Source organism: Manacus candei, unplaced genomic scaffold (genome assembly GCF_025592945.1).
Source record: "Manacus candei isolate 608988 ecotype Guabito, Panama unplaced genomic scaffold, ASM2559294v1 h1tg000099l, whole genome shotgun sequence".
Lineage (NCBI taxonomy): Eukaryota > Metazoa > Chordata > Aves > Passeriformes > Pipridae > Manacus > Manacus candei.
Genome location: NW_026138147.1, coordinates 454,734 through 477,211, shown reverse-complemented (window position 1 = coordinate 477,211; position 22,478 = coordinate 454,734). Strand labels below are relative to the sequence as shown.

Below are 22,478 nucleotides of genomic sequence, written 5' to 3'. Positions count from 1 at the left end.
AGTCTGCCCCAGTATACCCCAGTGCACCTTCCCCAAGGATCCCATTTCTTCCCCCAGGCTCCCAATACATCCCACTGCCCCCCAGTGTGTCTCTAACCATGCCTTTGTCCCCAGCCCCCTGTGGTTGAGGAGGAGGTGGGTCTTCTTCGTAAGAAACTCTTGGCTGCAGTCAGGACTCGCTGAGGTGAGCAGTGCCTGCAGGGAGAGGGGTCAGGACAAGGCCCCTCTCGTGTTGCAGTGGCCTTTGGGGGTGACACTTTGGGCTCTGTCTTTCAGGACTGGTGGTGACACCCGTGCCCTGTCCCCCTCCAGTGGCATGAGGAGATGATCATCCCTGGAAGAACCCCCTGATTTCCCTCAGAGCCCAGGGCCATTTCCCCTGAATGATCAATAAATCCCTTCAGCAAAGCTACTCTGCTTGATCTTGTGTGTGTTCCCATCTCCATGGGTGTGTTCCCATCTCCATGTGTGTGTTCCCATCTCCATGGGTGTGTTCCCATGTCCCTGTCCCCTCCTTCTCCAGCCCCTGCACACCCAGTGCCTCTCTGATTGCACCCCCACCATGAGCAGAGAGGCTCAGGGGGCTCCTGGGGGTCTCTGCACACGAGATCCCCTTCACCCCCTCCATGTGCATCCTGAACAGTGCAGGTTGGGGCATCATGGAATGTCCCTGCTGGGGGCTGGGACAGGCAGGGGGGACACGGGGCAGCCCCTGGAGCACCTGGACCTCCCCTGTGCTCTGGGAGGGATGGAAAGGGGATCAAAGGGGCCAGCGGGTGTCAAATGCCCCCAGATCTCAAGGGCCAGGCTCGGGGCTGAAGGGATGGAGAGCAGCCCTGCATCCAAGGCCATGGGGACAGTGGGGGATGAAAAGCAGGATGGGAGCCAGCAGTGGGAGCTCACAGCCCACAACCCCCCGTGTCCTGGGCTCATCCCACAGCGTGGGCAGCAGGGGAGGGGGTTCTGCCCCTCTGCTCCGCTCAGCTGAGACCCCCCTGCAGTGCTGCCTCCAGCTCTGGGCTCCTCTGGCTGTCTGCAACGCACCCGCCCGCAATGGCAATGGCTTGGGGGGATTCCCCTGCCAGCCCTGGCATCTCCTGCAGCTCCATGGGCTCCTCAGCACAGCAGAGACACGCACCTCTTGGGGCACTTCCAGAGGAGGCCACCAAGGGGATCCCAGGGCTGCAGCACCTCTGGGATGGAGACAGGCTGAGAGAGTGGGGGCTCTTCAGCCTGCAGAAGAAAAGCCTGTGGGGAGACCTCCTTGGGGCCTTCCAGTACTTCAAGGCAGCTTCTTAGAAACATGTGGGCAAAGGGTTCAGTAGGGCCTGTCACAATAGGACAGGGGGTGAGGGGGTTAAACTGGGAAAAAACTTCTTCATCTCAGACCTGCCGTTTACACCCATGGCATTCAGCACTAAACCAAACCATCCCTGTTCTTTGCTGTTAGTTCTTGATTTTTGCTAGGATTCTGTGATTCATGGCTTGTCTTGGTAGCTTAGGTGGTGCAGTCTTTCTTGGAATAAGCAAGAAGATCAGTGACAAAAGAGAATCTGTCTTTGGGAAAAGATTATTCGGTCCTTTTTTGGCAAATATCAGTTCAGTGCTTGCCATCCGTAGCATAAAACCTGCTGTGGAATTTGAGGCCAGGTGTCCAAAGAGGCCTGTCCATTGTGGTTTCAGAGCCAACAGGGAGACCACAGACATGGGGTTTGTTCTCAGATAACTGCAAGAGAAGTGCAGGGAACAGAACAAAGGTCTCTATGGAACCTTTGTTGAGCTCACCAAGGCTTTCAATACTGTGAGCAGAAAAGGTCTGTGGCAGATTTTGGAACGTTTAGGTTGTTCCCCCAAGTTCCTTAAAATAATCATCTCACTCCATGAGGATCAGCACGGCCAAGTCAGATATGGCAATGCACTTTCTGAGCCCTTTCTAATATCCAGTGGTGCGAAACAAGGCTGCGTTCTTGCACCAACCCTATTCACAATCTTTTTCAGCAGGATGCTCCAAAGGGCCACGGCAGACCTCGATGAAGAAGGTGGGATCTACATCCCATATCGTACCCCTGGAAGCCTTTTCAACCTAAGGCGACTGAAGGCCCACACTAAGACCTTAAACCATCTTGTCCGGGAGCTGCTTTACGCTGACGCCGACGCCCTCGTGGCTCACACAGTGGCAGCTCTGCAGCGTTTAACATCCTGCTGTGCTGAGGCTGCTGAGCTCTTTGGGCTGGGCGTCAGCTTGAAGAAGACACAAGTTCTCTATCAACCTGCACCTCAGGAAGGCTTCCATCATCCCCACATCACCATTGGCCAATCAGAGCTCAAATCAGTCCAGCAGTTTAATTACCTGGGTAGCCTCATCTCCTCGGGCGGTGAGATTGACAGAGAGACAGACAACAGGTTAGCAAAGGCATCGAGAGCTTTCGGAAGGCTCCATCAAAGAGTCTGGGAAAATAAACACCTGAAGAAAAGTACCAAGATCAGTGTTTACAGAGCCATAGTGCTGTCCACTCTCTCATATGGGTCCGAACCGTGGGTCATCCACAGCCACCACCTGCGTCTCCTCGAACGCTTCCATCAACGCTGTCTCCGCACAATCCTAAACATCCCCTGGTCAGATGATGTGACCAATACGTCTGTTCTAGAACAGGCAGCAGTCACAGGCATTGAGGCCATGTTGCTGAGAACACAGCTGAGCTGGGCAGGGCACGTCTCCAGGGTGAAGGACCAACCACCGCCTCCCGAAGGTCCTGCTTTATGGTGAACTTGCCACCGGCTGCTGCAAGAGAGGAGCCCCGAAGAGGAGATACAAGGACTGCCTGAAACAACATCTCAGCCTTGGCCACATTGATCTCCATCGCTGGTCTACTCTGACCTCCAGTCAGGAGGTCTGGAGATACACCATCTATAACGCTGCTGCTTCCTTTGAGAACGCTCGCAGGATCACTCTCAAGGAGAAAAGACAGCGCAGAAAGAATCGTGTCCTGCAGAATACACCACCTAAGGAGTCTTTCTGCTGTGCCTTTTGCAATCAGATATGTCTATCTCGTATTGGCCTCATTAGCCACCAGTGTGCCTGTAATAAATGTGGATAGAGCCTTCCTAAATCTTCGTTTGCGAAGCCCAGCCATGAGGGGGTAGGAAAGGGTTGTGGGGGCACCATGGAGGCTCGAGGGGATCAACATGGGGGCATTTAGGGCTTAGGAGGCATTTAGAGGTCCCGAGTGGGCCCTGGGGACACTTGGGGGGCCCTGAGGTGACAATGGCGGAGCTCAAAGGGGCCGCGGGGCAGGACGGGAGTTTTAGTCAAAGAAACGGCTAAAATGGCGCGGCTCCAAGGCACCGCCCCCAGCCCCGTTCCCGGGCGGTGATTGGCTGAGCGCAGTGACGGGCGGGCGCAGCTGCCAATGGGAGGCGGGAGGCGGGAAGCGGCGCTGCTGAGGGGAGGGGGGAGGGTGGCGGATTTTAGGGGGATTTGGGGACCTTGGGGAGTTTTGGGGGTCCCTCATGACCCCCCACAGCCTCCCGGGACCCCCCTGGCGCCTGTTGGCCGTGAACGTAAAGGAGGAGAAGTCAGATGAGCCCTTCCCCCTGCGGTTTCCTCCCGGGACCCCCAAATCCCGCCGGACCCTCCCCAAACAAGGGCGGGAAGGGAAAGGGGTCCCGGAGGCGCTGCCCGCGCTCGCTGGGGGCACTTCTGTGCTGATGCTCCTTGGTTGTTGTGTCTGCAGGGACTGGAACAGGGATGTTTGTCCCAGGAAAGCGCTGCTCCATCTCCGAACCGCCCCTGCTCCTCTCACACCTTGTTCTCTCTCTTTGCCCAGCAGTCCCTGGGTGGCTCCAGAGCCCTCCGGCTGTGGGTGTGTGACACATTCACATCAGCCCCTGCTCTCCTGGGCTCCTACACACGCCAGCCATGAGCTGCTCCTCCGTGATCTTGCTGTCCGTTCATAAACAGATCTTTGAAAGTGTTGCTGATTTAGAAACTGAACCTCTCAAGGCCCTTCCCCATCTTCGTTGCCTCCTTTGGAAAATCTCTAAGGGTTCAATGTCTTTATTTTATTGTGTCCCCCCAGACTGCCCCAATGGTGCAGGTGAGGCCGCCCCAGGGCAGAGCAGAGTGGGACAATCCCCTCCCTGGCCCGGCCGTGCTGGGCCTGATGCCCCCAGGACAGGGTTGTCCCTCCTGGCTGCCAGGGCACTGCTGGCTCAGGGCCAACTGGCCACCCACCAGGACCCCCGAGGCCCTTTCCTGGCACTGCTCTCCAGCCTCTCATTCCCTGCTCTGTCTGTCCATCCGTGGTTGCCCCATCCTGGGGGCAGAATCCAACACTTCCCCCTGTTGAACTCCCTGTGGTTGGTGATTCCCAGCCCTCTGATCTGTCGAGGTCTCTCTGCAGGGCTTCCCTCTTCCATGAGGCCCCTCAGTGTCCAAATGCTCCCTTTGTTCCATGAGGTTCCCAGGGTCCCTTTGGCTCCTTAAGACTGCAGTGTGACAATGTCCCCTTAATTCCATGAGTTTCTGAAATGTCTCAGGGCTCCTTTGGTTCCAAAAGGCCCTGCCATGTCAAAATGGCCCCTTACTTCCATGAGGTTCTGCAGTGGCCCAGTTTTCCTTTGCTTCCATGAGGCCCTACAGTGTCACAATGGCCCCTTGATTCCAAGAGGTTCCAAAATATCTCAGGGTTCCTTTGGTTCCGTGGGGCCCACCAATGTCACAATGGCTCCTTGGCTCCATGACTTTCCATAGAGTCCCTGAGTTCCTTTGCTTCCATGAGGCCCTGCAGAGTCCCAGTGGCCCCTTGATTCCTTGAGGTTCTGAAATGTCACAATGGCCCCTTGATTCCATGAGGTTCTGAAATGTCACAATGGCCCCTTGATTCCATGAGGTTCCACACTGTCCCAAAATTGCTTGGCTTCCATGAGCCCTTGGAGTGTCACAGTGGACCCTGTTTCTCCAGGGGAAGAGGGACAGCACAAGACACACAGACACCAACTCTAAGGAACAAGTGTGTCATTTCTCCGTAGTGCAAAAGAGCAAAGAATTACAAAAGGATAAGCTCAGTAATGCACCTCATCGTTCCTACAAAGAGTGCCTGGAGTGATGAGAAAAGATGCATCCTCAGTTCCCCTCATCCGTTCCCCTCAGCCAGGCCCGCACGGCAGCGGGGGAGCCCCGGTCACAGCCAAGGGTTGGAGAACCCCTCCTGGGGAAGGGAAATCCACTCGTAGGGGAGAGCTCCATCTCTGCTGGGAGGGGGTCCAGCTTTCCTGTGCTTGAATAAACAAGCTCACAGAGCTATGTTAATTTGGAAGGTTCATCCAGAGGCCAACTTTGGCTCAGGGATGTTGTTCAGGCCTCAGTGCTTCAGCTGCAGAGCCTTGTGGAACCAAGGGGCCGTTGTGACACTGTGGGGCCTTGTGGAACCAAAGGGACCCTGTGATACTGTGGAACCTCATGGAGACAAAGGAACCCTGGGACACTGTGGAACCTCTTGGAATCGAGGGGCCATTGTGACATTGCAGGGCCTCTTGGAATCAAGGGGCCATTGTGACACTGTGGAACCCAAGGAACCCTGGGAAACTGTGGAACCTCATGGAATCATCAGGGCAATTGTGACACTGTGGAACCTCATGGAACAAAAGGGTTTCCTTGTGACACTGTGGGGCCACATGGAACCAAAGGGACCCTGTACCTGTGTCTGATGGACACTCGAGGCCCATTATCCTGGCTGATTATGGACTCTAATGGGCACCAACACAGGATCAGTTCCCCATGGACATTTCCCACATTCTGAACCACTCTTACCATTGTATAAGTTTGTTATTTTAGCTTCTCTAATGACCTTGGATGTTCAAGTATATCCTCAACAGACAGAAAACTGGGTGTATATCCAGACGTGAGACAAAAAACTGCTCAAGCAGAAGTGGGAAGGACTTTTGTCTCCCAACGTGGCTGTGGAAGGTCTGTGGGGAGACTCCCAAATTCCCTGTATGGGAATAAAACAACTCTGGACACAGAGGAACCCACTGTCCTGGACAGTGCAGTGAGCAATGAATCTGCTGCAGGTAAAGCTGCAACAGAATCAGAACCTCTATAATGAAAAGCATTAAATGGTTTATCTTTTTCTGTTTACAGGACATTGTTTCTGGTATTTTTAATAGAAATATAATAATATTTAATATTTCATGGTTATTTATCCCCGGATTAGCCAGCCATCCTAACAAGACCTTGCAACTCACGATTTTAGAAGAAAGAATTCAGAGTGATGTCCCCTAAGGGCCACTCCCATACAACACACAGAGAGCAAATGCCACCTGACCCTTGGAAGAGAAACTCACCCCGAAAGCTAATGCAGGCTGTGACACTGATAACAAACAGCAGGAACTGCTGGATTTGTTCTGTTTCCCACTCCTTCAAATGAAAGCATTCCAATGATGGGACTTCCAACACCAAACATGGACCACTCCAATGGTCTCCCTCCAACTGGAGTGATGCTCCTTTTGGAAGGAAAAGCAGCCCAACCTCCCATAGATCCACAAATCCTCTTCATGGTCACTCCCCTGGGGTTAAGTGAAAGAGAGAGATCTGCTTGTGTCGTAGTTTGAGACCCCTAAAATCCAGTTCTTGAGTCCAAGCCCCCCTCCCGCATCTCAACCCCGTGTGAGATGGGTTTTCCAGACACCACACAAGACTCAATATGGGGGGAAAGGATATTATATTACAATGCACTATACAAATAAATATTACAATACATCATATACAATCTTAACTACCTCTCCTATAATAAATCAGTATTTACAATGGATCAATCTCTTCTCCCTCCAATAAAAGTCCAGAAGGGAAAAGGAAAGATCCTTTCCACTCTCAGAGCAGCAGTGTCTCTAGGGCAGCAGTCTCTCTTCTTCCATGCAGCAGCTGTAGCTGGATCTCTTCCCATTACACACAAGGGGGTCTCCTCTCCCCCCTCTCTTCCCTGGACTGTGACATCAGGGACAAGCTCGTCTCACCACGTCATATCACGGAGTGCATATCATCTTGGTGACGGTCCCTTTCCTCAGGGGATTTAAGCTCCCTTGAGTCAGAACATCTCGAGCAGCTTTCAGTTGAAAAGCCTTTGCCTCAAGAGTTCTCTCAGAGCTCCCCTGCTCTGTCTCAGGCTGCCAGCTTAGCAGCAGCAGCAGCAGCGGGGGGGCCAAGGTCACCCCCTCCACACTCTGTCTGGCCGTCCCGGTCCAGCTTCTGAGACGCCTGAGCTTCTCAGCTCCACTCTCCGGTGCGTGCTGCATTTTAGGACTTCCATCCAGTAGGAGTCCACCCCTTCCACTTAGGATAAGTCACAAAAGGGTTTTGGGGGGTTTGGTTTCAGTTCTAACCCCAAAACTCTCTCTCTCTCGTTCAGACAACTCTGTGTCTCTCTTCCTTGGCTGCAATGCCGGCTTTGCTGCTTCTTCAGTTCTTATCTCTTCTGGCTTTCTGCCCCTGCTCTCCAGTCAGTGCTGTTTCTGCCACTGCTCCGTCTGCCCACTCACGTTGGAGAAAACTCCTTCAGCTTTCTAGTTACAGATACTCAGCCCAGTCCAACACTGTTCCAAGTTCCTGCAGCCCCAGCCGGGGCTGGGGGGGCCCAGCCCCCATCGGGGCTCCTGCCCCTTCTCCTCGTGGCTTTACAACATGGCCACTCCTCTCCAACGACCACAACTACAACCTTCTTTTCCTCTCTGGTTGTTGATATGTTTATATTTTGCAGGAGCACTCATTGGTTCAACCCCAAGGGACACCACCCCCTGGGGGATTACCATTTTTTTAACTCCAGGGGGAAAACTTTTGTTTCCCCCACCACAGTTTGCTATCTCATATAGTGGTTTATATCAATCTCTTCTTAATGCTTGTTATAATTGCTTTAATATAATTGCTTTAATATAATTGCTTTGATACAGTGCACTGTACTACTTTATGCTGTATTATACTCTACTAGTAGGTTTTTAGTCTTTACACTGTGTAGTAAATAATTCTGATTAAGAGTTTTCATCTGTTCACTTGTCTGTTCATTTGTCATAATAAATAATTCATTTTATATAAATACATCTGATCTGCCATTGTTAAAACCTGTGAGACAAAATTATTTAATCACACCTCTGTAATTCCTTAAATTTAAACTGTTGACACAGCCCAAGGCTAAGGCTGGATCCAGCCACACTCGGGCTCCTCTCTGAGAAGGCATTTAGAAAGCAAGGGGATCCTTTCTGTACCTCGTGACTCAACAGCAGGGCTTCTTTAATAACTTTGTCTGAGCCTTCCACTCCCCCCCGTGCCAGCCCCGCGCCCACACACACGAACCCTGCAGTCCAGTCGCTCCAGTGGCTCCGTTGTCAGCACTATTGACACGTGGGCTGTTCAGGGCCCTGCTCCTCCTCCAGTTGCTGCACTCACACCCCCCTGCTCACGAGCTCTTGCAGAGAGAATTGGCTCACACAGGGGTTAGAAGTTAAGTTTAATGAGAAGACAGAACAGACGGCACTGGTTGGGGTCCTCCCCTCAACTTCCCTCCAGTCCTGTGTTATCCAAAACTGCTCTTCCCCTGCATCCCATCATGTGTCCTACACTCCAAGGCAACAATCCCCCTAGGCCAAATGGGGATCTGCTCTCAGTGACTGAGGGGTTTCAGACCTGGACAACAGGGCTGATGGCTCTCCCAGGGCAGCCCTGGAAAGAGCTGGGACATGGGGTCCATTTCCCAGAGCCTGGCATTGGGGTTGTCACTTGCCACTGTTCCTCTGTGCTCTCTCTGTTTGGAGATGGATTCTTGGAGAGCTGATGGCCCTGCAGTGATGGAGCAGCCAGGGCAGAGCATTAACTGAGTTACTCCTCCTCCCACTGTTAGTGCCCTGTCTGTGTGTGCAGATGAGCTTCTTATCACTTAACCTGACACAAGCTGACAAGAGCACAAATCTCCTGAGGCATCCGTGTTTGGAGGTCACACACATATGCCCTGCTATTGTTTAACAGATGAGAGCAGATCCTTGGAATTTATGTCCAGAAATGCATCAGGATTAGGGGAAAAGCTTTGTTATTGTACTGGCAATGGATTTGTTCAGTGCCAGTATCACAGCCTTGTTCCTCAGGCTGTAGATGAAGGGATTTAAGAATGGGTACAGGACTGTGTTCAGCAAAGCTACAATTCTGTTGGTCTTCAAGGAAACATCTGCTGAAGGACACATGTAGAGAGCAAGGCAGCTCCCATATGCAATGGATAAGGTGATGAGATGGGAAGAGCAGGTGGTAAAAGCTTTCTTCCTCCCAGAGGCTGCTGGAAGCTGCAGAACACAGCAAAGGATGCACGTGTAAAATGCCAGAGTTAAACAGAAGGAACCCAGCACGACCCACGATAAGAAAACAGAGTCTATTTTCCAAAGCAGGCTGGTGTCAGAGCAGGACAGTTTGAATAAGGGGGAGTTGTCACAAAGGAAATGGGGGATCCTGTTGGAGCCACAGAAGGACAGCTGAGAGAGGAAGAGCAGGCGGTAGCTCAGGAGGGTGAAGCCGATGAGCCAGGCAGCAACAGCCAGGCAGAGGCAGAGCTGAGGCTCCCTGGTGGCAGCGTAGTGCAGGGGGTGGCAGATGGCAACCCAGCGGTCAAAGGCCATGACAACAAGCAGGACAAACTCTGTGCAGCCCAGGGCGAAATAGAAATAGGATTGGGCAAAGCAGCTGCTCAGCGAGATGGTTTTCTGATCCGAACTCAGGATGGCAAACAATTTGATGCTTGTGGAGGATGTAAACCAGATTTCCAGGAACGCCAGGTTGCTAATGAAAAAGTACATGGGGGTTTGCAGGTGGTGATCCACACACACGAGGAAAATGATGGTTGCATTCCCTGTCACTGTTGTCAGGTACATGAGCAGAAGGATCACAGAGAGAAACAGCTGCAGGCTTTGATCAAGCCCTGGGAAACCCTCTAGGATGAACTCAGTAACTGCTGTTTCATTTGCTGCTCCCATGATGAATTTCAGTTCATCCTGCCGGGACAGGAACGTGGCAAAACCAAGTGTGATAATTTCACAGGTTGGACAAAATGTTCTGTCCTTCCCTCTCTGCTCCTTTCATTTCCTGCACTCTTCCTGTACAGCCCAGAGATCGTCCTTCAAGCAATTCTCACACCCTGATTTTTCTGTTTCACATTTCACTCAGAGTCCTCAGAGATTTTGTTGTCTTATTTCTACTTTTCCAAATACTCACAAAGAATTCTTTCACCAGAACAGAGGATTCTGAAGAGGCTGTTGGCTATTTCACCCCATTCCTGGGAAATCCCAGGCTCACTCAGACCTCTGGCAAACATCTGTCACACCTCTGTGCCAAAAGCCTCTCTTCTACTGCACAGATGCTAACCCATGAAATCACATCCACTCTGCATGTTTAAAGCTCTTGTTTCTACTTTTCAGTGTTGACCTTTTGCACTGGGAATCCCTGAGAATCTGTTGATTCCAAAATAAGCAATATCAAGTATTTTGCAATCCCCTGCTTTCTGCCACAGCTTTTTGCTCTCTGGTTCTTCAGGAAAAGAGAGGGGAGGGCAGAATAGGGACCAAGTATAACTTGACTTTTTAGTACTCTAAATAATGACCAAAATTTATTATGGATCCACACAGTGTGTCACAGAGTCCCACCTCACACCCGTCTGCACAAAAAGGCACTTGTTGCCATACAGTTGCTCGTTGCTATTGCTGTCAAATGTTCCAACCCAAATGCAGAGCAAGAGAACAGTGCCAGGAAGAGATTTGTAACCTCTCCTTTGCCTGCCAGTTTTAGACTGGGAGAACCCAGCCTCCAGAGCCTTCTCTTGTCTCCACTGACTACAGAGGGAGCCTGGAGAAAACAAGTTCCATAAGGGCCTGCAGTGGAGGAGATGAAACTCATTATTCAAGTCTCAAATCTCCGATTAATTAAGTTGTTATGTTTTTAAATGAAAATTCACAGTTCACAGAAAGAAGCATGAGAAAAAATGTGCAATAAAGACTGGCATTTTCCCTTTCATCTTTTGATTTTGTTTTTAGGCAGAGAGGAGCAGAGCACATGGCTCCAAAACCAGGGTGATTTGAAATGCCAGGGGGAGGAGAGGGGATGGTGGGTTTGAAGCAATGAAACAAAGCTGTGTTGATGTGCAGCCAGAGCACTGAAGTCATTAGTCCCTGAGTGGTCCCAGCTCATTGTCCACACAGATGAGAGGAGAGACTGGTCTGAGAGAGCCCATCAGCTTGAAACCAAGGGATTGAATTCAGTCAAGACCCTTAAAAATTAACAAACTCCAAAAGGAGCAACAATTTTGAGTCACCTTCAAAATCAGCTGTTGGACTGAATTGTGTGGGACCTGCCCAGGGACACCCTCCAGGGAAGTCCAGGCAGTCCTGGAGATGGGCAGATCCTGCTGTGCCCAGGCCTTTTCTGGGGCATAAATGTGGCGACTGCCGTCCTGGGGGGAGAATCTGACGCTTCAGAGATCCCTGGAGCAGCTTCTGCTGCACAGCTGAGTAAACCTGAATGAGTTGGAAGATGCTTACACATGCCAGAGGGGGCATGCAGGACCACAGGTCAGGTGGATTATAAGAATTAATCAGAACAGTGGTGACCAAAGTCACACCTGATCCAATTGAAGACACTGGTGCAAGGGCCATTGCAAAGGAAACTCTTCCAATCTGAGTTATCCCACAAGTCAAGCAATCTTTTCCTTGAGAGCTCATCAAAAAGGGAGAGGAAGAAAAAAAAAGCGAGGAAGAAGGAGAGATATAAAATGTGCTAATACCAACTGAGAAGAACCTCTGAGCAATGTTTCACCACTCAAACTGTTGGTAGAAAATGTGTTTGGGAAATGACTGCACAAAGAACATTCATGAATCTGGGAAGGAAGACTTCTCCAGAGAGTACACAGAAGTCTTCATGTCAGAGGGCTCCACTATTTCCTAAAATCTACGTTCAGGGCTTGAGTCAGCTGTTTGCAGAGAGGCCACCAGTGGCTCCAGCATTCTCTGGGGTAGCTGAAGCCCTCTGGGACTGGGAAAAGTGTCCCAGGACCTACAGGAGCTCTTTTGGAGCACGAGCTGGAAGGCCTGAGCTGAGGCAGGTACCTCAGGAGCGGTGCAGGACTGCTGGGTGCACTGGGCAGGGACCAACAGCCCAGGAGCTCCTTGTCCTTCTGGGTGCCAGCTGTGAGGTCACTTCTGTCACAGGAACTGAGTAGCCCCCAGCTGATCTGTGGGAAGGCAAAGAGTCAGAAGTCATGAATGTCATCAGAAAGCTGCTCCCAACATGATGGCAGATTTGGGAAGGTCAAGGGGAACGGGGACAAGGGAGATGGGAGACTTGGCAAGGGAATAATGCTTGGTCAAGAGAGATGAAAGATTTGACCAGAGAAGGGCTGCTGGGAGATGTGATGGTCAGAGGTGTCTTGGGCACAGCAACCATGAAATGATGGAGTTTTCAGTTCTGGGTGAAGTAAGGAAGGGGTCAATAAAACCTCTACCTTGGACTTCTGGAGGGTGGACTTTGGCCTGTTCAGGACACTGAAATGGTTGAGACAGTGTCCTGGAAAACAGTCCTTAATAACAAAGAGGTCCAGGAAGGCTGGACATACTCTAAGAAGGAAATCTTGAAGGCCCAGGAGCAGCCTGTCCATGTGTGCTGCAAGATGAGCCAGAAGGGAAGACGACTGGCCTGGCTGAGCAGGGAACTTTTCTGGGACTGGGGGAATAAAAAGGGTTTATGACCTTTGGAAGAAGGGGCAGGCAGCTCAGGAAGAGTACAAGGATGTTGTTAGGCCATGTAGAGAGAAAATTAGAAAGGTAAAAGCTCAGCTAGAACTCAATCTGGCTACTTCTGTAAAGGGTAATAAAAAGGGTTTATATAATACATCATCAACAAAAGGAGGGCACAGGAAAATCTCCATCCTTTACTGGACACCGGGGGGAACACTGTCACCAAGGATGAGGAAAAGGCCAAGGCATTTAATGCCTTCTTTGCCTCAGTCTTTCACAGAAAGGCCTGTTATCCTCAGGACAACCAGCCCCCTGAGCTGGTAGACAAGGACAGGGAGCAGAATGGACCCTCTGTAATCCAGGAGGAAGCAGCTGGTGATCTGCTGAGCCACTGAGACACTCCCAAGTCTATGGGACCAGAAGGGATTCATCCAAGGGTGCTGAGGGAGCTGGAGGGAGAGCTCAGCAGAAACCCTCCACCATTTACCATCAGTCCTGGCTCACTAGGGAGGACCCGATGAGTGGAGGTGCTCATGTGATGCCCATCCACAAGAAGGGCCAGAAGGAGGATTGAAACAGGAGCCAGGCCTAGAAGAGTTAACTGAGATATCTTGGCCTGCTGAGAAACCCAATACCTGTTTTGCTGGAAGAACATTTTCGGAGCACTGGTTAATCTCCTGTTCTGCTCTGGTCACTGGACCAAAGGCCTTATTATAGAAAGAATAGGAGTAGTACACACACAGTAATAAATTAGGTAACCCAGATGTTTGAATAAGATCTAGAAGGCCCAGAGCCAGGATTTTGCAAGCTTGAAGAATTCAGGTCACCTGACTGAAGAGGTCAAATTGAGGAAGACGTCCATGGCGACCACCAGAGGGATGAAGGCTTGAGGAGAAGCCCCCCACAGTAGAAGACTGGGCATGTCTGGAAAGACTCTGCCCAGAGACCAGCCTGCTTATTAATATGTATAATAAATGAGGTAACCCTGTATCCAAAGCGTATAAATTCGCTTAGTTTTGCACTTTGAAGTTGAGCAACTTTGTCCAGCACGAGCTGGCTTGCTCCCAGCGTTGAATAAACAAATACCTTGCTGCTTAAAGATAAAAGAATGTCTCTGAGCAGTCTTTGGGGCCGATTGTTCGGATTCACTGGTCACGTGCAAACAGGTGAGTGGTCAGTGCCCATCCCTGGCCATGCCCGGCAAGGGATCCCCACAGTCTGTCCCGTTTGCTTCATCCCTCCATTGCCAAGAACTTTTCAGGACAAGGGAACTCTGTGCTCTGGGTTTGGAGGGAGGTCCAGTGCCACTTTCTGGAGTGGGATTGACAAATGATGGGGTCTTGTGTTCTCTGGGGGGCCAGACTCTGGTGAGACTGGTGTGTGTGCACATGAGACTGGTGTGGGTGTGGGTGGGTGTAACCACCAGTGAACATCAAACCGGAGCACCCACTGCCTAGATGAGACCTGGGAACCATCTCCTGGAGGGATCCACATGGGCTGGGTGTCCCTGTAGCTCTACATCTCCCCCTGAGGTGGCAGAGCACACCAACTGCCCATCCCTGTGTCCCTTTCTCCACTGGCTGTGCTTTGGTTTGGCCCAGAAACCTGCCGAGGTCCCTTCCAGGATGAGTCCCAGTGCACTGCCCTGCACCGTGGGCCTCCCCCTCCTGATCCAGCATCTGTGGGGCAGCAGAGCTGGGTCAGTGCAGGGACAGGGCTGGCTCTGACAGGGGCCATGAAGCCACTGCCAGGAGGTGACAGCAAGGACAGTTTGCAAGGAACAAATTTAGATAGGGTGCCTTTGTTGGAATCAAGGGGGCCATTGTGATACCAGAGAAAGTCAGGGAATCAATGAGCTGTTGTGACACTTCAGGGTCTCCTGGAACCAAAGGAAGCCTGGGACAGTTTGGAACCTCATGGACTCAAGGGCCTATTGAGACCCTGCGAAGCTCATGGAAGCAGAGGAATTCTGGGAGAGTGTGGAACTTCCTGGAATCAAAGGGCCATTGTGACACTGGAGGGCCTCATGGATCTGAAGGAAAGCTGGGAGACTGCAGAATCTCCTGGAATCAAGTGGTCTTTTTGCACTGAGGGGCCAGAACTGGACACAGCACTCCAGGTGGGGCCTCAGCAGTGCCCAGCACAGAGGGGCAATCAGTTCTCTGCTCCTGCTGGCCACACTCTTCTCCACAAAGGCCACGATGCCCTTGGCCTTCTTGCCCCCCTGGGCACACTCTGCCTCATATCCAGCCGCTGTCAAGCAGCACCCCCAAGTCCCTTCCTGCTGAGCAGCTCTCCAGCCCCTCTGCCCCCAGCCTGGAGCGTTCCAGGGGGTTGTTGGGACCCAAGGGCAGGGCCTGACACTTGGCCTTATTGATCCAGCCTGTCCAGATCCCTCTGCAGAGCCTTCCTGCCCTCCAGCACATCCACAATCACACCCAACTTCATGGTATCAACCAATGTACTGAGGGGGCACTTGATCCCCTCATCCAGATCAGCAAGAAGGATGTTAAACAGGAGCAGCCCCAGCCCTGAGCCCTTGGGAACCCCACTAGTGACCGGCCCCAGCTGGATTTAGTTCCATCCCCCACCACTCTCTGAGCCATCAGCCACTTTGTCACCCAGCAAACAGTTCCCTGGGCAAGCCATGAGCAGCCAGTTTGTGCAGGAGGTGCTGGGGGAGATGGGCTCAAAGGCTTTCCTGAAGTCAGAAGAGACACATCCCCAGCCTTTCCCTCAGCTTCTGAGGGGGTCATTTTGTCAGAGGAGGAGACCAGGTTGGTCAGGCAGGACCTGCCTTTCCCAACCCCACACTGGCTGGGCCTGATCCCCTGGATGTCCTGCCCGTGCCGTGGGATGGTGCACTCGGGTGCATCCCTTCTGGGCCCAGGGCCTTGTGGGGGTGTCACTGGCAGGGCAGGTCACTGAGCATTTCCTGCTGGATTACAGGGGCTTCACTCAGCTCCCCATCACCAGCTTCCAGCCCTGGGCTCTGGGGATCCTGAGGACAAGTGGTTTTAGAAGTACAGACTGAGGCAAAGGAGGCAACAAGTCCCTCAGCCTTTTCCTCCTCCCCTGACACTGGGCTGCCCTCTCCACCCAGCAAGGGATGGAGACTCTCCTGAGCCCTCCTTTTGCTGCCCATGGATTCAGAGACACATTTTTTTGCTGTCTTTAAGTGCAATGGTCAAATTCTGTTCTGGTTTGCCCTTTTCCCTTTGAATTTTCTCCCTACATAACCTCACCACATCCTCGTAGTCCCCCCAAGTTTCCTGCCCCTCCTTCCAGGGGTGATAAACTCTCTTTTTTCCCTGAGTTCCAGCCGAAGTTCTCTGTTTAATCAAGTTGTGCCTTTTGCCTCCTGGCTTGTCTTAGGGCACATGGGCACAGCTCCTGGAGCTTTGAGATTTCCTTCTTAAAGCACCTCCAGCCTTCCTGGACTCCTTTGCCCTTCAGGACTGACTCCCAAGGGACTCCAGCAATCATTCTCCCAAACAGGCCAAAGTCTGCCTGCCGTCAGTCCAAGGTGTCAGTTCTGCTGCCCCCTCCTTCCTCCACCCAGAAAGGAAAACTCCAGCATTTTGGGGTCTCTGTGCCCGACGGCTCCGACCACCACCTCCCCCACCAGTCCCGGAATCATGGAATGGTTTGGCTTGGAAGGGACCTTAAAGAGCATCTCAGTCCGGCTGTGAAGCCGGGGGTGCAGCCAGGGGTGCCCAGGGCTGTGGGGCAGAGCAGGGTCCTGCAGCCCAGGGCACTGTGCTGGGCAGGGACTCTGCTGCCTGCCAGGGGCAGCTCTCAGCCGGCCCGGGAGCTGCTGCCAGGGCTGGGGGAGAAGGGCTGTGGGCAAGGAGAAATCCCTTGGAGGTGAGGGCAGCATCCTTTGGATGCCGTGCTCTTGCAGGGTCAGACCTGCTCACAGCTCCAGATCCCCACAAGGTATTTTACAGGGAAGATTTGACCAAGCACACAAAGTCAGGGGCTTTGGGGAGGCACTGGGACATAGAAATTGTTCTCTCAGTTTAGGAAGAAGCACTTAAATGCAAAGCCTTTTCCTCTCAGAGATGAAGAATTCAAGGACTCTCAGAATCAGACAGGATCCTGGGCAGTGCTGAGCTGTGGGGGGAAGTCACAGCCCCACGAAGCCCCGGAAGCTTGAGGGCTTTGAAGGATTACAGAGTGTTAGACCGTTTTCCATGAGAACAGTAAGGCTAACTAGATAGTTCCCATGGTCACAGCCTTGAGATATAAAGAGTACAAGGTCAAAGCAGTCTGGTTGAAGGCAGCTGCTGGATGCCTAAGTGTTTCTGCAAGAATATGTTTATATTCTGTGTGTGAAAGTAGAAGCGAGCGAGCTCAGTAAAGGCTGTGCTCTGTGGATCCCCTGGGAGCAGGGACAGCACAAAGCCTTTCCCACGTGCCTCCCTCACCTGGCTGTGGTCTCCCTGTTTGTCAGCACTGCCATATTTTCCAACTTGAAGCCCCCTCCATCTCCTCCCCATCCCTGGATCTGGCCCTGTCAGTTCTGTACTCAGTGGTTCCTCCAGCACTGAACCCCCTCATCTACAGCCTGAGGAACCAGGAGCTCAAGGATGCTCAGAGAGAAATGATGACTGGATGCTTTCCAGGAGCAATCAAGTGCCTGTTTTCTGGGCTGTAGCATTCAGAATGGGTCTCACTAATGGCCCAGCCTTTCTGCTCAGGTTTTTTGTGGAGTTCATGGAGTTGTTCTCACAATAAGTTTCTGTGCAATTAAATATTATTATGCACCACCCTTCTAATTTAGTGTTCACCTTTTGACCCAGAGATGTATAAATGATGAATTGTACTCTCGGAGTATTTAAACCATATAAAGGACCCTGCAGTGCCTTCTTTGTCCAAGATCCTTCTTCTTAGCTGTTCCCAAAGGACAGCACACTGCAGGACAGGGTGTATTTGCAAAGGGGAAGGGGACAATAATCCCAGCCCAGCAGCACTGCCAGGGAGCAGCAGTGCTTGGTCTTCCCAGAGCTGCTCTCTTGCCCCTTCCACACTGTCCTCCTGAGCCCCTTTCTCGGGGTAAGGCCTGAGTGCTCTCTGAGCACAGTCCTGGGGGCTGGAAGCCCTTGGAGCACAGGCAGGGACAGGCCCTGGGAACTTGTGAAGCAGAGCTGGGCTCCCTTCCAGCATCTCCAGGATGCTGTGGGATCTTCTGAGGGCAGGGCATGGACTGGGGCACTTCTTCTGTCACCTTGCTCCAGGGCTGGAACTCTCCTGCAGTGTCACCATGACACTCCTGCTCTCTGCTTTCCAGGTTCCATTTTCAGATCCAATCTTCCCCTCCTGTTCACAGGGACATCCTGTGAGTGCTTCAGAGCTGCCATCCTGGGGCAGCTCCTGCCCAGCGTGGGCAGGCACAAGGTCTCTCCAGCTGCTCCTCTCCCCTCCCCAGTGCCACTGTTTTCTGCAGCCTCCTCATCCTTGCCCAGCACAGCCCTCCTGGCACAGTTGGACACAGCCCTTGTTCTACCCCCTCCTCAGGCACCTGCCCAACCCCCTCAGCTCCAGCCTGATGGCCACAAACCTTCAGGGCAGGGAGGCACCGGGGAAATGCTGAGGAAACCTTTCAGCTGCACTCCAATCCCATTGGAGGGGTTGGCCTGGAGGAAGAAATCCCTTCTCATTCTCCAGAACCAGCAGGACAACCTGTGTGGTGTCCTGGGCACTCCTCTGGAAGTGTGGGCTATGGAAAAGGTTTTGGTGTCCGGGATATTGAGAAGGCTGGGCAGTGTCACTGGGAGACCTCTCCCAAACCCTTGGAAAGGCCAGAGCCATCCCAGAGCTTCCTGGGGCCTTGGCAAAGGCAGACATGGAAGCAGTCTGCAAACAGGGCAGCAAGGAGGGTTGGCAGAGTTCCACACTGCTCAGGCTCAGCAGGGAAGGGGAGAGGGCAAGTCCTCCTGCAGCCATTGCCAGGCATGGGAAGGACAAGGCAGGGATTGCAGAACCCCTGTGGGAGGGAATAGAAGAGGATGTTGTGTGCCCAGACTTCAGCAAGGCTTTTGACGTGGTCTGCTGTGGTCTCTTAGAGCCAGACTGGACTGCAGAAGTGGAAGATGTGGTGGGTGGGAAGTTGGCTGAATGAAGAGTGTCCAAAAAAATCCATGGTACAAAGTCCTCTTGGTAGCAACTTCCTGATGAAATCCCTCAGTGACCAGCCCTTGAACACCACTGTAGAACATCTTTATTCTCTTTCTGTACAATGGGACCAAATGTATTTTCAAGTCCTTTGTGGATGATGCCAAATTTCAGGGAGCCCTTGAGCAACCTGTCCTGGTTTAAAGACACATACTGGGGAGGGAAATCCAATCAAATGAACTCACTCCCCTTTTATTCCCCCCAATACAGGGAGACAAAAATACCAGGAGGTATAAGTGAAAAAATAACAATTTACTGACAAGAAATATAGCAGCAAAAACAACAATACCAACAGAACAGTTCAACAAGAGTAGAGAGAGAAATTGCCTCCTCTCTCCCCCCCTGCCCCAACTCCCTTTTGTAAAGACAAAACCAGGGATCAGCAGGTGCCTCCCTTCCCCCTCTTCCCCCTGAATGAACAAAGAACAAAAAACAAAACCAGGGGAAAGAGGGGGCAAAGCAAAATGTGGGAAACTCTCTGGCCTGAGGTGAGTTGTGCTGCCCAAGAACACGCTGACTCCAGAGGTGTCCCAGCGGGGCAGAGCCGGCGACTCCGGTCCGTGGGGCAGGGGGGAGGCAGCGGCTCTGCTTGATCCCATGGAGTTCTGGGGAGGCACAGGGGGGGCCAGGAGACTCTTCAGTGGCACTGTGGCCCCTTGGTTCCAAGAGGTTCCACAGTGTGACAATGGTCCCTTCACTCTACAAGGTTACGTCCTCTCACAGGGTCCCCTTGGCTCCAGGAGGCCCCTCAGTGTCACCAAGCCCCCTTGATTTAATGAGCCTGCACTGTGTCCAAATGGCCCCGTGGGACCACAAGGTTTCACAGTGTGCGGGTTTCCACGAGGTTCTGCAGTGTCCAAGGGTCCCTTTGGCTCCATAATGCCTGGTCACAATGGCCTCTGGATTCCATGGGATTCCTCAGGGTCACAATGGCCTCTGGATTCCATGGGATTCCTCAGTGTCACAATGGCCTCTGGATTCCATGGGATTCCTCAGTGTCACAATGGCCTCTGGATTCCATGGGATTCCTCAGTGTCACAATGGCCTCTGGATTCCATGGGATTCCTCAGTGTCACAATGGCCTCTGGATTCCATGGGATTCCTCAGTGTCACAATGGCCTCTGGATTCCATGGGATTCCTCAGTGTCACAATGGCCCCTTCGTCCCACAAGATTCCACAGAGTCCTGGTGCTCCTTTGCATCCCTAAGGCCCTGTAGTGTCACAATGGCACCTCGATTCCATGAGATTCCAGTTTGTCCACGGGTTCCTTTGGCTCCAGAGGGCCCTGTAGTGCCAAAATGGCCCCTGCATTCCATGAGTTTCCACAGTGTCCTCTGGTGCATAGGGCCTTCAGTGGCACAATGCCTCCTTGATTTGCACAGTGTCCCAGGGTTCCTTTGTTTCCATGGGGCCCTGCAGGGCCACAATGGCCCCTTGATTCCATGTGTGTCATCACAAAGCTGATCCCACCCAGATGAAAGTTTGGGGGAGATTGGGAGGAACTGGGACAAAAAGGATTGGATATTTCAGGAAGGAAAGAGGGGCTTGGCCAACAGATAGGAAGGATTTTGATGAGGTAAAAACAGGTTTAGGTAATTCTGAGGGTGCTGAAAAACTGACTGTGAAAACAGTCCTGATGGACTTTTACTCTCTTTGTAACCTCAAGCCACACCACTACCCAAAGTGCTGCCCCTCCCATTGAAAGGAATCCACTGCTCTAATCCCAACCTCAACTGGACCTTGAAGGCAAACCCAAAAGCCAGAACTCCAAATTCTTATTTGTCCTCTAATGCCCACCCTAATCCCAAACCTGTATTACCAGTATAAAAAGCCAAGCTTTAATCCTAACCCAGACCAAAAAGCTCTTCCCCTAATCATGAACCAGACACCACCAGGAGAAAAACAAAGCTGGGCCAGGGCCTGGGGCTCAGGCCTTGGCCTTTGTGCTCCACAAAACCAAGGCAGGTTTTGCTCAGCATTGCAGGGGCCTGCCCAGAGCCTTTGTCTGCCTGCACTCCTGGCCTCCAAGGAGCTGCTCCAAGGAGTCCCTGGGGAGGCTTTGGCAGTGCCTGCCCTCAGTGGGGCCCAGCAATGCTTCAAGGCACTTGCAGTTTGGCTTCTGACTTCTTCAGCAGCTGCTTTGATCTTCTCTCAGCACCTGAGGAGAATGCATGCAGCTCCAAACACATTGTGGGACTCATTAAAACACAGAAAAACAAATTCTTTCCCTTCCTTTAATTGTCTTCAAGTCTTCAAGACATCAACGACTAATTGCAGTTGTTTTGTTGTTCAGCTAAGGAGGAAGATTTTAAAGTGGACATCACGAAAAATATATATTTTTTGATGAAAGGGAATGATTTCCACAGAGCCTTGGGATGCCAGAGGGTCAGGGCCCAAAGGATTTGGATCCAAAGATAAGGGGGCAAAAGACATTAGTAGCATTTAATTATTGATCAGTTAACAATTATCAAGTGATTCAATAGCATTTGCTAATATTTTAGCAGTGACTGAATTAGAGATTCCCAAGAACAACATTCACCCCACAGTCAATTCACACCCACACCCAGGCAGAGCTGTGTGGACACATCAAGAGCTGGGTGTGGAAAGGTGCCTCTCCCAAATTCTCCTTGTTGTCAGGGAAACACTGCCACCAATCCCTTTGTGCTTCCCACCAGACAAGGGTCCCAGCTGGAGGAGGGTTTGGTGAGGGGGATCAGAATTGTCCTGGGCATCAGCGCCGCTCTTTGGAGTGTTGCAAACTGGAGGGTTCCCAAGCTGGGAGAGGCTGCCAGAGGTGTCCCACTGAGAGGGAGGTGCTGGGGAGCTGCCAGGGCCTCCCTCAGCCCCGCTGGGTGGGGGCTCACAAGGGGACTGGCTTTAGTCATCTGGTCCAGTCCAGGGGCTCTTCATTGCTCAGCTGGTTTGGCCAAGGCTTGTCAGGAGCTCCTGAGATCACTGACCAGGCCTGAGGACAATGGGGGGAGGATGCACCACCACAGGGGCTTCTAACAAAGATGGGGACAAACTTTGTGTAGGGACATTTCTGAGCACTCTCCAAGGGTTTTGCAGATGAAAACATTGTGCTCCTAGTCTGAGATAGTCCCAGGGATTCATTTTACCAAGGCCTGGAGTGGCAGAACATGGGGCAATGGATTTCAACTGACCTAGGGGAGCTTTCTATTGGATAAAATGAAGAAATATTTACCAGTGGGGTTGGCCAGAACTGCAACAGGTTCCAAGAGAAGTGGATGTGCTCTGAGCCTCATGATGGGCAGCCAGAAAGGGGATTTGGGGACTGGGCAAGACTTGTCCTGGGATGTCTCGGAAGGAACTAAAGCAAGGGGAGGATCCCAGTGGTCACTGGAGGAATAAGCATGAGAAAACAGAGAGCAAAGAGGCTGAAAAAGCTGGTCCTGTTAAACAGGAGGCTGGTCAAGACACGTCCTTGGCTGTGCCCTGCAAGTGATCCCCACAGCCTGTCCCGTTTTCTTACGAACTCCATGGCCAAGAAGTTTCTGTGGGGAGGGACCTCTCTGCTCCTGGCACA

General features: G+C 52.1%; 3 protein-coding genes across 3 annotated transcripts in view; all 3 read right to left on the bottom strand.

Annotated features, from left to right (window-relative positions):
• Positions 1-22,478, bottom strand: part of LOC127461278 (uncharacterized) — a 129,636-nt gene that overhangs the window by 28,295 nt on the left and 78,863 nt on the right. The gene's annotated exons all lie outside the window — the stretch shown is intronic.
• Positions 1-22,478, bottom strand: part of LOC127461277 (uncharacterized) — a 107,631-nt gene that overhangs the window by 19,820 nt on the left and 65,333 nt on the right. The window lies entirely within an intron of this gene.
• LOC127461306 (olfactory receptor 6F1-like) lies at positions 9,058-10,020 on the bottom strand. The gene has a single exon (XM_051768994.1). It carries the CDS (start codon positions 10,003-10,005, stop codon positions 9,058-9,060), a length of 948 nt encoding a protein of 315 aa, XP_051624954.1. The 5' UTR covers positions 10,006-10,020.

Bases quoted from the DNA above. Each gene is read 5' to 3' on its own strand.
- LOC127461306 (XM_051768994.1), bottom strand. From the start codon at position 10,005: ATGGGAGCAGCAAATGAAACAGCAGTTACTGAGTTCATCCTAGAGGGT.